The sequence below is a fragment of the Erpetoichthys calabaricus genome, chromosome 15, assembly GCF_900747795.2.
Source record: "Erpetoichthys calabaricus chromosome 15, fErpCal1.3, whole genome shotgun sequence".
NCBI lineage: Eukaryota > Metazoa > Chordata > Cladistia > Polypteriformes > Polypteridae > Erpetoichthys > Erpetoichthys calabaricus.
Window position 1 is genome coordinate 102,786,756 of NC_041408.2, and position 16,072 is coordinate 102,802,827.

The 16,072-nt window shown below is 41.6% G+C and overlaps 1 protein-coding gene across 2 annotated transcripts in view; it reads left to right on the top strand.

Moving 5' to 3' along the window:
• ttc7a (tetratricopeptide repeat domain 7A) overlaps positions 1–16,072 on the top strand; it is a 425,510-nt gene that overhangs the window by 279,517 nt on the left and 129,921 nt on the right. For both annotated transcript variants that reach the window (XM_028820451.2, XM_051919615.1), the window contains one exon: positions 8,501–8,635. In XM_028820451.2, coding sequence (XP_028676284.1) covers positions 8,501–8,635 — 135 coding nt within the window. The remainder of the gene's footprint in view (positions 1–8,500; positions 8,636–16,072) is intronic.

The following is a 16,072-nucleotide window of genomic DNA, read 5'->3' on the forward strand; positions in this document are numbered from 1 at the left end:
GGACTTGAACCCTCAACCTTTAGGGTCTGCTGTCCAAAAGCTTAACCACTACACTATGCTGCCTGTGGTGCTACAGCACAAAGCCTCCCAGCGGCCATACAGTGGCTATCGCGAGGACCTTTTCTGCACCGCATAGCGGGATCATTAGCAATAAGCAATGCATTTCACCATCAGGTTGAGCCTCCTGTTTATTCCATAGGTGAATGAATTCAACTGGATGCCAAAAAATAATAAATGCCTGAAGTGCAGTATAATGGGCATTGAGATTTACTTTGGAACAATTGAAAGACACAATCAAAACAGGCAGAGGGTGATAAACCTGTGTAAGCATATGGTCACAATACAGAAAGAATAAAACGGGAATGGCAGGGCAATGGGGAAAATTCAATTGAAAAAACAATGTAGAAGCCATGAATGTGGTGGACAAGGCAACTTAAGAAAAGCAGAGCCATGCAAGGAATTCTAGGAACTGATGATGAATAAAGAAGATCTGGCAGCCTGTGTGAGAGAATCAGTAGCAGATGGAGTCCCTTTAGAAGGGGAAATGGGGTCCTAGTCTAGGGAGAGGTTGTGGGTTCAAATCTTGCTGCTGAAACTTTGTGTGTCCATGAGAAAGTCACTTCACCTGCATGTCCGCCTACTGGAAAAAGAAAAGAAATGCAACCAAGTGTATCTCAAATGCTGTAAGTTGTCTTTTTTTTGTTCCTTTCATATATTGTGACTTGTGACAAGTAAGTCCTTAACCTTTCTTCATTGTTAACACTTGCCTTCATCTTCTGACGTCTGTGGCAGTGGTGTCATTGTCGCTCATCTGTTGCTACCGTTTCTTTTCATTGTAATGCTCTACTTGCATTATGGACCTGATAACCCTCTTCTGTTAGCTTTCCCTTAAAACTACTGTCTTGCCAGACTTTAATTAGTAGTCATTATGATGTGGCACGTTTGGATTTCCTCGAGCAGCAGATCATTAAGGTTCTGCTGTTGATCCATCTATACAAGAGTACAATATGCACATGGATATCCACTACAAATACCCAGGCACTGCTTCAGTGGTTTTGGTGTTTAATTATGTTTGTGTCGGTATAAAGGTTTACTGTCTTCTAGGAGGAAGGATTGGTAATTCAAAGCCATGTGGGCACATGACACAAGTTGTAGTCAGAGGTGAATGTCAGACTTGACGACTGCAGTTTCCGAACTCGTCACCTTGAGAATATCAGATTACACAAGCAGGAACTGCAGGGAATGACAAATTACAGGTCTCAGTGATTGTTACCCACTGGATTCATTTTTTAATATTCTGAGATGTTTCCTGCAGTCTTTTGTGGTTATTTTGGGTTTTGCTTGTGGTTTTGCTTTTTGGAGAACATGAATCTTTTGTTTTTGTTTGTAGATTCAGAATTTGTTCATGACATTAAAAATCATTTACATCTTTACGCATAGCCATTAATTGTTACTCTACACATACTGTAATTTTAAAAAATGGACATAGCAGCACTAGAAAATGTTTAGAGAAGAGAGACTAGGCTGATTCCTGGATTACAGGGGATGAATTATGAGGAATGAATAAAAGAGCTGAGTCTTTACAGTGTAAGCAAAAGAAGATTAAGAGGAAACATGATTGAAGTTTTTAAAATTATGACGGGTATGAGTACAGTGGATCAAGACTGTTATTTTAAAGTGAGTTCATCAAGAACATGGGGACACAGTTGGAAATTTGTTAAAGGTAAATTTAGCACAAACATTAGGAGGTTTTTCTTTACACAGAGAACCACAGTCACAAGGAATAAGCTACCAAGTAGTGTGGTAGACAGTAGGATTTCAGGGTCTTTCAAAACTCAACTTAATGTTATTTTATAAGAATTAAGTGGACAGGACTGGCAAGCTTTGTTGGGCTGAATGGCCTGTTCTCATCTAGATTGTTTTAATGTGTATTTGGTGACTCCTTTTGTTTATGGTTATCATGGTGTTGCTATGCAAGGATGGGCAGTGCATGCAAACATCTTGCAACTGAAGGATTTTTGAATGGAGGAATGGTAAAAAATTCCATTCTTAATATCAGAAACTGGTGACCAGTTATGGAAAACACCTACAAGAAGTCACTTCTGCTAAAGTGAGCAATACCACCTTCTGAGACAGAGTTTGTACTTACAGTCATATGGAAAAGTTTGGGAACCCCTATTAATTCTTTGGATTTTTGTTTCTCATTGGCTGAGCTTTCAAAGTAGCAACTACCTTTTAATATATGACATGCCTTATGGAAGCAGTAGTATTTCAGCAGTGGCATTAAGATAATTGGATTAACAGAAAATATGCAATATGCATCACAACAAAATTAGACAGGTTCATAAATTTGGGTACCCAACAGAAATATTACATCAATACTTAGTTGAGTCTCCTTTTCAAATATAACAGCCTCTAGACGCCTCCTATAGCCTTTGATGAGTGTCTGGATTGTGGATGGAGGTATTTTTGACCATTCTTCCATACAAAATCTATCCAGTTCTGTTAAATTTAATGGCTGCTGAGCATGGACAGCCTGCTTCAAATCATCACATAGATTTTCGATGATATTCAAGTCAGGGGACTGTGATGGCCATTCCAGAACATTGTACTTCTCCCTCTGCATGAATGCCTTTGTAGATTTCGAATTGTGTTTTGGGTCATTGTCTTGTTGGAATATCCAACCCCTGCATAACTTCAATTTTGTGACTGATGCTTGAACATTATCCTGAAGAATTTGTTGATATTGGGTTGAATTCATCCGACCCTCGACTTTAACAAGGACCCCAGTCCCTGAACTAGCCACACAGCCCCACAGCATGATGGAACCTCCACCAAATTTGACAGTAGGTAGCAGGTGTTTTTTTTTGGAATGCGGTTTTCTTCTCCCGCCATGCAAAGCGCTTTTTGTTATGACCAAATAACTCAATTTTTGTCTCATCAGTCCAAAGCACTTTGTTCCAAAATGAATCTGGCTTGTCTAAATGAGCATTTGCATACAACAAGCGACTCTGTCTGTGGTGTGAGTGCAGAAAGGGCTTCTTTCTCATCACCCTGCCATACAGATGTTTTTTGTGCAAATTGTGCTGAATTGTAGAACGATGTACAGATACACCATCTGCAGCAAGATGTTCTTGCAGGTCTTTGGAGGTGATCTGTGGGTTGTCTGTAACCATTCTCACAATCCTGCGCATATGCCGCTCCTGTATTTTTCTTGGCCTGTCAGACCTGCTGGGTTTAACAGCAACTGTGCCTGTGGCCTTCCATTTCCTGATTACATTCCTTACAGTTGAAATTGACAGTTTAAACCTCTGAGATAGCTTTTTGTAGCCTTTCCCTAAACCATGCGACTGAACAATCTTTGTTTTCAGATCTTTTGAGAGTTGCTTTAAGGATCCCACACTGGTGGCCCCCACAAAACCTGACAGGTCAGACCCATGGGACTACAACTCCCAAGCTGTGAGTTCATACCAGCGCTTGACAGACAGGATGCTATTGACTCTCTGTCAATAGCAGGCAGCCCTCCATTGTGGTATACTTCCTGGTTTCCAAGTCTATCCCGGATGCCACTCAGTGGCTGTTAGAATGTCAGCCCTGATGTAGCCACTGTAAAGTCCTTCCACATATGGGTCCTAGTATGGAAAGGAGATATTGTCGCACCCTCCCTGACTTTATGTTAGCAGGGACTCCTGGCCAAATAAAGGAGTGAGGTCCATACAGTCTGGGATGTTGATTCGTTCCCCACAAACTCTTGAACCAATTCAGGTTTCGCAGGTGCTATCATATAGTTCACCTAAACCTGGCTGTCCAGGATTACAGACAACACATCACAGTCCTTACAGACATTATTGGCATCATAACTAGCATATAAACAGTCTAATCCACCAAGGAAATTTAGTGACACCAATAAACCTGCCACCATCCTTTGAACTGCTGGACAAAACTAACTGGCGGTTAGCTGGCATGTGACCCGAGGTCACTGAAGCTCTCCAGACAAGCTGTTGCTGTAGCATTTGGGATCCTCGTCCTGCTGCCATGTCAGTCACCTCAAGTACTCATTTTGTGGCATTGCAGACTGCTGGAAGGTGCAGTTCTCTGGATAGCTTAAATGCCAGGATATTTTAGGTGAATCAGCACAAGAGAAAAGCATTTCAAACCTGACACAGCCTGGAGGCATGCCATCGCCAGAAAAAAATTGTTAGCTTTGTCGCCTCAGCAGTCTAATAAAGCATTAAAGGTGTGGCATTGCAGATCTGTGACCCCTTAGCAGCTTGGACTCCTACATTTGGGTCACATCCCAGTTGTGCAAAGAACTCTCTGGTATGTTAGCTATGAACAGCTGCTTGAGACGGACAGGTGGGAAGTTCAAGAAAGTCCCTGACACAAGCTGCTCTGGCCCACCAGCTGGCCTGCTGCTTGTATAGCATTTAGAAAAGAATGAAATGTAGAGCGTATGTCATACAGAAAGAAACGGTTCATTTCCAGTGGATCAGTTTGTCTTTATTATGTTTTTATTTGTTTATGCTAGTCAAATTGGAAGAGCTCTGTGTCGTTTTGAGTTTAACATCCTTTGGGTGTTCATTAGAACATTAGAATAGTCTGAACAAGAACAGGCCATGCAACCCAACAATGCTTACCGTTCCTAGCCACTTAATTCTTCTAAGATAACATTAGTCGAGTTCTGAAAGTCCCTAAAGTCCCACTGTCAACTACACTACTTGGTAGCTTATTCCACATGTCTATGGTTCTCTGTGTAAAGAAAAACTCCCTAATGTTTGGGTGAAATTTACCCTTAACAAGTTTGTAACTATGTCCTCATGTTCCTGATGATCTCATTTTAAAGTCACAGTCTCTATCTACGGGACTAATTCCCTCCATAATTTTAAACACTTCAATCGTGTCTCCCCTTAATCTTCTTTTTCTTAAATCGTAAAGGCTCTGTTTTTTTTATCTTTTCTCATAATTCATATCCTGAAGCCCTGGAATCAGACATTTTCCAGCAGTGCGGTGTTCTTTTTGTAGCCTGGAGGTCAAAACTGCACACAGTACTCCAGATGTGGCCTCACCCATGTGTTATAAAGCTTGAGGAGAACCTCCTTGGACTTGTACTCCACACATCAGGGCGCTATACAGTATAACCTACATTTCTGTTAGCCTTCTTAATAGCTTCTGAACACTGTCTGGCAGTTGACAGCGTAGAGTCCACTACAACTCCTAAATCCTTCTCATAAGGTGTACTTTCAATTTTTAGACCTCCCATTGTGTATTCAAACCTAACATTTTTACTTCCTATGTTTAATACCTTATATTTACTGACATTAAATTTCATCTGCCGCAAATCTTACCAAGGCTGTATGCTGTCTAAATTCCTCTAATTATTTAACAGATTCCAGATTATCTACTAATCCACCTAGTTTGTTATCATCTGCAAACTTAACCAGCTTGTTACTTATATTCTTATCCAAATCATTTATATATATGAAAAAGAACAGCATGCCTAGCACTGACCGTTGAAGGACACCACTCTTAATATCAGCCAGTTCTGAGAAGGTTCCTCGTACCAATACACACTCTGCATCCTGTGTCTGAGCCAATTCTGCACCCATCTAAACACATCACCGTGAACTCTCCACTTAGTGTAGTTTGATGCCCAGCACCTTATCAAATGCTTTCTGAAAGTCAAGATAAATAATATCATATGCTCCACTTTGGTCATAACCTTTACTTATTTCCTCATAGAATTCCAGCATGTTAGTAAAACATGACCTCCTTCTTCTGAGCCCATGCTGATTATTCAGTAAAACCTCTGTCCATGCGATGAGTTGCTCAATCTTTCCCTTAATTATTCCTTCCATTAATTTTCCTTTGATGCACTTTAAGCTTACTGACATATAGTTGCCTAGATCTGCCCAGTCACCCATTTTATATAATGGGACAATGTTTGCCATTTTCCAGTCCTTCAGAATTTCCCCAGTGGGCAGTGACTTCCTAAAAATATACAGTGGACCCTTGACTTACGAACTCAATTAATTTGCAAGGGCTGATTGTAACTCAAGTTGGTTGTAAGTCAAGACTGTTTTTCCCATAAGAAATAATGGAAATACCCATAATGCATTCTGAACCTCCCACAGCAACACTTACTTAACCTTTTTATAATGGAAAAGGGTTGTATAATGTGCATAATTTATCAAAAACATCAATAATTATTCTAATGTACTAACCAAAAAGTTATAAAAAGTGCTTAGCCTACCAGAAACAACAATTTCATATTGTACTCACCATTTAAGCTGACATCTTTGGCTTGCAGGAAGGGAGGAGGAGGAGAATGAAATAGAAGGTGGTTATTGTTTGGAAGGAGAGCCCCACTCTCATATTTCTGCACAATTTACTTCTTTGTTTCTATTGTGATCGCTTTCTTTACCTTCGTTACCTTCTCTTCCTTCCTTAGCTTCTTTTCTAGCTTTTTTGGGGTCATTTTGATAGCAACTATCGAAATAAATTATATAAATCACTGCACTGACAGAAGTTACGTCCACAAACACACGTATCTGGGCTCCGACTGACGCTTACAGTTTACAGTCGCACAAGCGGATACACGTGACCGCATTCGAGTCATAACTCAAGACGTTGGTTGTAATTCAAAACAAAAATTTTGCTCGTAAACCAAGTTGTTCGCATGTCAGGCCGGTCGTATATTGAGGGTTGACTGTACGTCAAGTGATTATATACTGTATGTACTCGCTAACCTCTTTTGGAACTCGAAGGTAAATATTATCTGGTCCGGGTGATTTATTTGATTTCAGCCTAGTTAATCTGAGCAGTACTTCTCCATCTACGATTTCTAAATCCCTCAGAACCTCCTTAGTAGTCCCGTTTACCGCTGGCTGATTATCCACTTCCTCACATGTGAAGACCATCTGCTATTTCACTGTCTGTATCTTTTAATTCCCTCTTACTATTCCTGATGCTCACCGCCTCTTCCTTGACTTGTTCTTTTACTACTAAAATACTGAAAGAATCTTTTTGGGCCGTCTTTCTCCATATCTGCTATATTCCTTTCTAACTCCCTTTTATTCTCCCTAATATCCTTCTGAATGGTTGCCCTGATGTTCTCATGCGCCCCATGATTCACATTGAAGATATTAGTCTTATATGCCTTTTACAGCTATTTTTTCCTTTGCAGCTTCTTTTTTAACTCTATTAACCCTCTGTGGAATTTTTTTTAATTTCCTAGTACTGTACTAGGGTGTTGTACCGTGTTAGCCATTATGAATGTAGTGAGAAATCAAGCAAAATGACTCCTTTTATTGGTATAAAAGGTGTCATTTTGCTTGACTTTAATTTCCTATTAATTCCAAATGTAGGTGTGTACCTGTCCTGCATTACATGTAAAACATTTTTAAACCTGTTCCACTGTTCCTCGACTGTCTCCACAATTAAAAGCTTATCCCAGTCTATCCTCATTATACTTTGTCCATCTGTTCAAAATTTGCCCCACCAAAATTAAATTTAACAGTTTTAGTTTTTGCATCTGCACTCTTCCAAAACACTGAGAACTGTATTATATTATGGTCACTTGACCCCAGTGGTTCAATCACCTCTCTATGTGTATTGAAATTACTGTCTGCTTTGGGCAGTCTGTAACTCACTCCTAAAACAAGGCCTCTTTCTCTAATGCTTTCCAGACAAAGCCACATGTCCTCACTAAGATGGAACTCATCGTCCAACTGAAGAGGACTTGAGTTTAAATTCTGTTTGATATAAACAGCAACTGCAACTCCTTTTCTGTTCTGTCTATCCTTCCTAATAAATGTGTATCCCTCAATTTTCTACTCATTCCTGTCTTTGTTATTTAGCCAGGTCTCTGTTATATGTATGCACATGTTGTGTGGTTTTGTAACTGGATGCATTGTTCTTAATGATTTGTGCACACACTTGAGTCCTGTCGTCAGTGAGGAGCGCTATATAAAGATGAATGGGCCAGAGTTGAATTAGTGCTGGTGAGTGAAGGTGAAATAATCCTTTTAGTATTTACTCGTTGTGTGTACACTTCTGGACTTTGCACGCCCTTTATAAAGTGCCTTTATGTGCATTGAAATGCTGCTTTATAAAGTAGAGATTGATTGTTATCAGGGTGTCTTATAAGTTTATCAGTTTTATAAATGACCTTTTGTCAGTAAGAATAAAATAAAAATTAAATTAAAAGGAAACACACATTCAACTCAAGGTGGCAACATTATACCCGGTGTCCTTTGTCTGGCCACCACAAAATATTAAGCAAGGGAAGCTTTTTTAGTTTAGTTTAAATCATCATCTTTTTATTGTGCAGTAGAGAGCCACAAAACTTTAGAGTATGAGTTCATACAAGAAGCAATCCAAAATAACGTTTTATTAGGAAAATGTATCTTTAATAAGAAGATAAGAGAATGTTGATTTCTTTATTTGTGAGGAATTCCCTGACCTTCATCCAATGCTGCTGCTGTGCTGCTTCTTTTCCCAGGCTCCCAACGCGCCCCCTCCATTGCGGCGTCACGTCTCGAGCAGGCCATGTCAGAGATGTCCGCCTACAGTTCTAGTCAGAAGTCTGGGCCCGTGCAGGTGTGGACCACTCTGGAGCACATCTGGCTGCTGGCGGGTAGGTTTCATGATGGGCCTGGCTTTAGTTCAAAGGTCTGTAATGTCTTTAAGTCTAATTTTGTATGGTATTGTTGGGGGTATCTTTGTAATCTGAGCATTTGTTATGGGCTGGGGAGATGAGATCCTGGCCCCTTATAACTCTGATTTGGATTGAATTGTTATATTATTTTATATTCTGTTATGTCATGTCATGTGCAGTAGTATTGTTAATAGTTCTGTCACAAGTACAGAATACTGCAAAAGTTTTACTTGCACAATGTGATAAGTGGCCACTCTCTAGTACCATGATAAACAAGAATGTATTAAAAAAACTGAACTTTATATTATTTAATAGAAAACATAAATCAATTTACCTGACATACCTCCTTGCTCCTGTTTCCATATAAGTTGTTCAGTTATACTCCCAGTTCCTGAAACCTTGTACAGAAAACCCTGAGAAAATTTGAAATATGTTATTAGAACCTTAGAACACATTAATAAAATACAATCCAATGAGAAGATAAAGCAAATACAAGAGTGTGTTCATAAGACAATCCATGAAACTCAACCTAACTCATAGAGCTACGGGGTTCTAATATATAGTGCCTATAAAAAGTATTCACCCACTTGGATGTTTTCACATTTTATTGTAATACAAAATTTGATTCGGCTTTTTTGACATTGATCAACAGGAAAAGACTCCTTAATGTCAAAGGGAAAACAAATGTCTGCAACGTGGTCAAAATTAATTACAAATATAAAACACAAAACACTTGATGTCATAAGCATTGACCCCCTTTATTATGACACAACTCAGTCATCACTGGTGTAGTCATTTGGTCCCTGAATGGACATCACTTATCTGGGGTTTCACTTGACTGTGGTATAAATTCACCTCATCAGGAAGGTCCATCGTAGGGTGAGCTGTTGTCAAGGCCTAACCTACATACACTAAGTAGACAAAAGAACACTCCAAACAACTGTGTGAAGAGGCGACTGAAAAGCACAATTCGGGGATGGAGACAAGAAAATCTCCAAGTCACTGAATATCCCCTGTCGTCCAGTTAAATCAGTCATTAAAAAATGATGAGAGTTTGGCACAGCTGTAAATCTGCAGACCATCCGCAAAAAATGAAGTGATGGTACAGAAGAAGCTGAAGAGGGAGGCCACCAAAAGACCTATGAGAGCTCTGAAGGAGTCTCAAGTTACAGGGGCTAAGATTGAAGAGACTGTGTAGACAACAACTGCTGCTTCACCAGTCACAGCTTTATGGGAGAGTGGCAAAGAGAAAACCACTGTTAAAAACCCGTCTAGCGTTAGATCTGAGTGCCACTTGGGCTGTGAAAACAGTGCTAAAAGCATTAGTCTCGAAAGTCACTCTGGCAACTGTATAGATGTGTCTCGCATAAGTGCTAAAACTAAGGCTTACCTGGGTTGTAAAAGTGCTAACAGCATTATTCCCAAGCGTTACAGCGGTGTAGACACATCTTCTCCTAGCTTCATAATGGTGTCTCGTAAGTAATGTTTTTCAGCAGTCCAGGTGTTGCACGCTCTTGACAGAGATATGAGTAGTGATTATTGAGGAGCCTCTCATCATCAGTGACGATGAAGTGTATCTGTCTTCAGGCAGTGAAACCAAAAGTGTATTCTGATGAATCTGAAAGTGACACTCGCATTTGGGTTTTTGTTGACACTGCTTCAAATAAACCAGCACCGCCTCGTTTTGATTTTGTGGGGCAGCCAGGAATAAAAGTGAAAGTTGACATCCAATATGCACCTACTTACTTGAAGTTATAGAAAAAATTGTTGCTGAGACAAACTTTTACGATGAACAGTGTCAGATAAACGACATATTTACTTACTGTGATAAGGACGCTGTATAGCGCCCGACCCAACACAGACTCACACTGAGGCATGTGTAAAAAACACAAATAGACTTTATTTTCTTCAGCTGGAGGGCACGTCTTCCCCGTGAACCCCCCAGCCACAGCACAGTCCAAGTAAGCACAGACTAATCAAACCAACACATGCCCTACTGGCACCACCACTCCTCCCTTGAAGTTTCGTCCTCTCCTTCCGACTCTGGCCACTGAGTGGTGGTGACTGGCCCCTATGATAGCCCACCTGGAAGTGTTCCAGGTGTTCAGCTTGGGGCTGAAGAGTTGTCCAGCTGGGCTGTGGAATCCATGCAGCACCCCCTGGTGGCCACCCCAGCCCCCAACCGGGCTGTTGAGGACTCCATCTCCCGTGGAGCCCTGCAGGAGGTGGAGGCATCACCTCCAGCCAGGGAGGCTGCCACCAAGTGTCCTGGGGGAGGTATTGAGTTGCCCATGGTGGCAATACAAAAGACATATTTTGACAGTACATACATATTAGCATCATTATTATTATTATGAGGGAGAGTCCACCTAAAGTTAGAAAATGGAATGAATCTTAACAAACTTGATAATGTCATTTCTCAGTGTAGTCTCACCTTCACCCTCACCTGCCTGGCAGTGCCTGGATTACAGCAGAATAAAAGGTTTTGTCTTCTCCTCGCACCCACTCGGGCACTGCTTTCTTCACATCGTCATCTGTCTTGAATCGACGACCACCCAGATATTTATTTAAGGGGTCCAAAAAGGTGGAAATCACATGATGCCAAATCTGGTGAATAAGGAGGATGTGGCAGTACCTCAAACGTCAGTTCCTCCAGACAAGCCTTGTTGTTCTTAGCAGTGTCTTGCAGCAAAAGGACTCCTTGAGACAGCAGTCCCCGCTGCTTAGATCGAATTGCAGATGTCACATTGGTCTCCAGCAAGTCACAGTAACTTTCACTAGTGCCTGTAGTACCCCTTGGCATATAGTGTCCGGCAATAACTCGGGTGCATGTGTGGTAATAAATGCATAATAAACTAATTATCAGTTTTGTTAAGGTTCATTCCATTTTCTAATAAATCCCATTTTCTAACTTTAGCTTGACTCCCTCTCATATTATTCATTTCATATTATTCATCATCATCATCATTATGATTATTATTATTTGTATCATTATTTTACTTTTTACACTTCTGACTTGTACTTTTAGTGCTTTGCATAATGTACTAAGCATTATGTTGGGTGTAAGCAAAACACTGCACAGTGTCAACAATGTGCCATCCCCGTATGGATAAAGCATGGTGATGGCTAAACCGAATAAACAAACTAATTAACAGGGCATGTTCAGTTATGGGAAGCACACTGGAATCCCTTGAGGTCGTAGCGAAGGACGGAACGAAGACAAAACTGAGTGCCATTATGAACAATGCTGCACATCCTCTCTGTGACACACTAACAGTGAGGACTTTCAGGCAACAAATCATTCAGCAGAAGGGTGTCAGGAGACACTAGTGCTTTGCACGTTTTAAAGTAGAAAGATGACATTTAATGAAACTGTAATTTTTCAAACCAAAAAATGCAATGCTTTTTACCTGTTTTTTGAGAAAAAATGTAACACTAAGGAGTTTAAAAAAGCACACATGGCATCTCAGCTAGTGTTTGCCAGAAGGCACATAGAATACTGGAAGAAGGCTGTGTGGCCTGACGAGACCAAAATTGAGCTTTTCCTCCATTAGGCTAAACATTATGTTGGGTGTAAGCAAAACACTGCACAGTGTCAACAATGTGCCATCCCCATATGGATAAAGCATGGTGATGGCTGTTTATAGAATACACTTGAAAACGGATATCATGTGCTCCTTTCAGGTCCTTTCATTTGTCATAAGGATTTAAATGAAGATCTGACATCTGTTATCTAAATGTAGTTTTTGCTGAGTAAACCCTGTGCTTTATTTGGCCATTTTGCCTTTGTAACACATCACAATCAACGCCGACCTGTTGAGCATGATGGTTTTATCTTCTCAGCGCTTACCTTGACTGCCAATGTCAATGTAGCTCTTACCATAGCTTCCAGACCCCAACATCTAATATATGAGGCCCACTTGACAACCCCATGCCCTCAAGAAAGGATGAAATGGAAATATAATAGAATGCAAAATAAGCTTGCAAAGAACAAAACAATGAAATGAGCTGAGACAAGATAAGGCAAGATGAGGTGAACTGCAAGAACAGTCAAGCAACCTCTAGGATCTGAGTATGTGGCCCAGAGAGGAGCATGCCTATAATGGTGAAGTGCTGGCTTGGCTCAGTCTGACACAAGAGCAACATAAATAATACACAACATTCAAAAACCCCAAAAACATAAATCTCTTTTTATACCTAAATTCAAAGAGTAGTTTGATAGGCAAGTTTAAACTGGCCTGGCAGGAGAGAGTGTGTGGGGAGTGTGCAGTAGGCCGGCACCCTGACATATAGATAGATAGATAGATAGATAGATAGATAGATAGATAGATAGATAGATAGATAGATAGATAGATAGATAGATAGATAGATAGATAGATAGATAGATAGATAGATAGATAGATAGATAGATAGATACTTTATTAATCCCAATGGGAAATTCACATACACATACACATACAGTCATACACGGAGCTGCTGAAAAGGCTGCCACTCTCGGCGGATGTAGGGTTGGCTCATGCTTTTTGCACCCTATACTTCCAGGCTAGACACCAACCCAGTCGAAACAATTGTGAACGGAATTTAGCAGAATTGATTCTGGGTAAATGGAAAGACAAAGTCATTTCATACATTTTTTTCATGCATTTATACCCAGCATATATTTGAATTTAGGGCGGCACGGTGGCACAGTGGGTAGCACTGCTGCCTCGCAGTTGAGAGATCTGGGGACCTGGGTTCGCTTCCCGGGTCCTCCCTGCTTGGAGTTTGCATGTTCTCCCCGTGTCTGCGTGGGTTTCCTCCAGGCACTCCGGTTTCCTCCCACAGTCCAAAGACATGCAGGTTAGGTGGATTGGCGATTCTAAATTGGCCCTAGTGTGTGCTTGGTGTGTGGGTGTGTTTGTGTGTGTCCTGCGGTGGGTTGGCACCCTGCCCTGGATTGGTTCCTGCCTTGTGCCCTGTGTTGGCTGGGATTGGCTCCAGCAGACCCCCGTGACCCTGTGTTCGGATTCAGCGGGTTGGAAAATGGATGGATGGATGGATATATTTGAATTTATGTAAAAAATCTTCTAAATTTTCCTGTCTACCTGCATATTGTCAAAAGTGCTGCAAAGTGTACACTGTGTACTGTACACCATATACTTTAAATATAACACAAGGTCATGTCACTTGCAGAAATTCTCCAGATGGTTCTGCATTTAAGGGGGATGAGGCAGAGTATGAGTTAGGTGGAGAACTTTGTTTTTTGGTGCTGAATGAATTGTCTGCAACTTAACATCAGCAAAACCAAGGAACTGGTTATTGGCTTTCACTGCACCAATGTGCTGGTTACTATTCAGAGAGTGGATGTAGAGGTGGAGCACTGCTACAGGTACTTAGGAATCCACATCAATCAAAGCTTAGACTGGTCTCATAACACAGAGGAACTATATAAGAAAGGGTATAGCAGGCCCTGGGTAGTGACATCCTTAACATCTTCTACAACTATATGATGACAAGATCGCATTTTTACGCTGTGGTGTTCTGGGCCAGTACCATCACTTCAAGAGAGGCCCACCGAATAAAAAAACTAATTAACAGGTCATGTTCAGTTATGGGAAGCACACTGGAACCCGTTGAGGTCGTAGCGAAGGACAGAATGAAGACAAAACTGAGTGCCATTATGAACAATGCTGCACATCCTCTCTGTGACACACTAACACTGAGGACTTTCAGGCAACAAATCATTCAGCAGAAGGGTGTCAGGAAACACTACGGGGGCTCCTTTATACCAACAGCAATATGTTATGTAAAGTTCTCTCGGTTAGAATGGATGCCCCTCCTTGGCAGAGCTTTCAAGTTATGCTAGTAGAAGCAACAAATCCAATAATATTAACTATTAAAGAAAGTAAGAAAGATCTATCTATCTATCAATCTATCTATATATCTATCTATCTATTGTGGCGGATGGTTGGGACCCATGCCTGGCCGGGACGCCCCTTCAACATTGGATCCAGGGGAGCAGCCATGGGGTGGACGCTACGTCCCATGGAACACTTGGTGGCAGCGTCCCCCTGGAGCTCATCCTGGTTGGGCTTCATGGCCACCGCCAGGGGGAGCTGCAAGGCTTCCTGAGCCTGTGTGGGCGGCTATGCAGCCACACCCGGAAGTGCAGCCTAATTTAGGTTAATTACCACCTGAAACACTTCCGGATGTGGCTATTAAGGGAGCCTGCAGCCACTACTCAGAGTCAGGACGAGGAGGATGAAGCTGCCCTGGGAGGAGTGGAAGAAGAGAAGAGTGTGATTTGGGGTGTGATTTACTTTTGATTACTTTGGGGCTGTGTTAGGGCCTTTGGGACACAGGGAAGATGTGTCAAATGGCTGAAGAAGAAAATATAGACTTTTTGTTTGTTTTACCCGTGCCTCTGGTGTCAGTCTGTGTCGGGTCTGCTCCAATAAAGCATCTCTATCTATCTATCTATCTATCTATCTATCTATCTATCTATCTATCTATCTATCTATCTATCTATCTATCTATCTATCTATCTATCTATCTATCTATCTATCTATCTATCTATCTATCTATCTATCTATCAAGCTGACAAAGATAGGAGTAGATTCATACCTGGTGCTATGGATCGTGGACTATCTTAAAGACAGACCTCAGTATGTGCGTTTCGGGAACTGCAGATCTGACATTGTGGTCAGCAACACAGGAGCGCCGCAGGGGACTATACTTTCTCCGGTCCTATACATCAGACTTCCAATACAACTCGGAGTCCTGCCACGTGCAAAAGTTTGCTGACGACACTGCTATCGTGGGCTGCGTCAGGAGTGGGCAGGAGGAGAAGTATAGGAACCTAATCAAGGACTTTGTTAAATGGTGCGACTCAAACCACCTACAACTGAACACCAGCAAAACCAAGGAGCTGGTGGTGGATTTTAGGAGGACCAGACCCCTCATGGACCCCGTGATCATCAGAGGTGACTGTGTGCAGATGGTGCAGACCTATAAATACCTGGGAGTGCAGCTGGATGATAAACTGGACTGGACTGCCAATACTGATGCTCTGTGCAAGAGAGGACAGAGCCGACTATACTTCCTTAGAAGGCTGCCGCCCTTCAACATCTGCAATAAGCTGCTGCAGATGTTCTATCAGATAGTTGTGGCGAGCGCCCTCTTCTACGCGGTGGTGTGCTGGGGAGGCAGCATAAAGAAGAGGGACGCCTCACACCTGGACAGACTGGTGAGGAAGGCAGGCTCTATTGTAGGCACGGAGCTGGACAGTTTGACATCTGAGGCAGAGTGACGGGCGCTGAGCAGGGTCCTGTCAATCATGGAGAATCCACTGTATCCACTAAACAGTATCATCTCCAGACAGAGGAGCAACTTCAGCAACAGACTGCTGTCAATGTCCTGCTCCACTGACAGACTGAG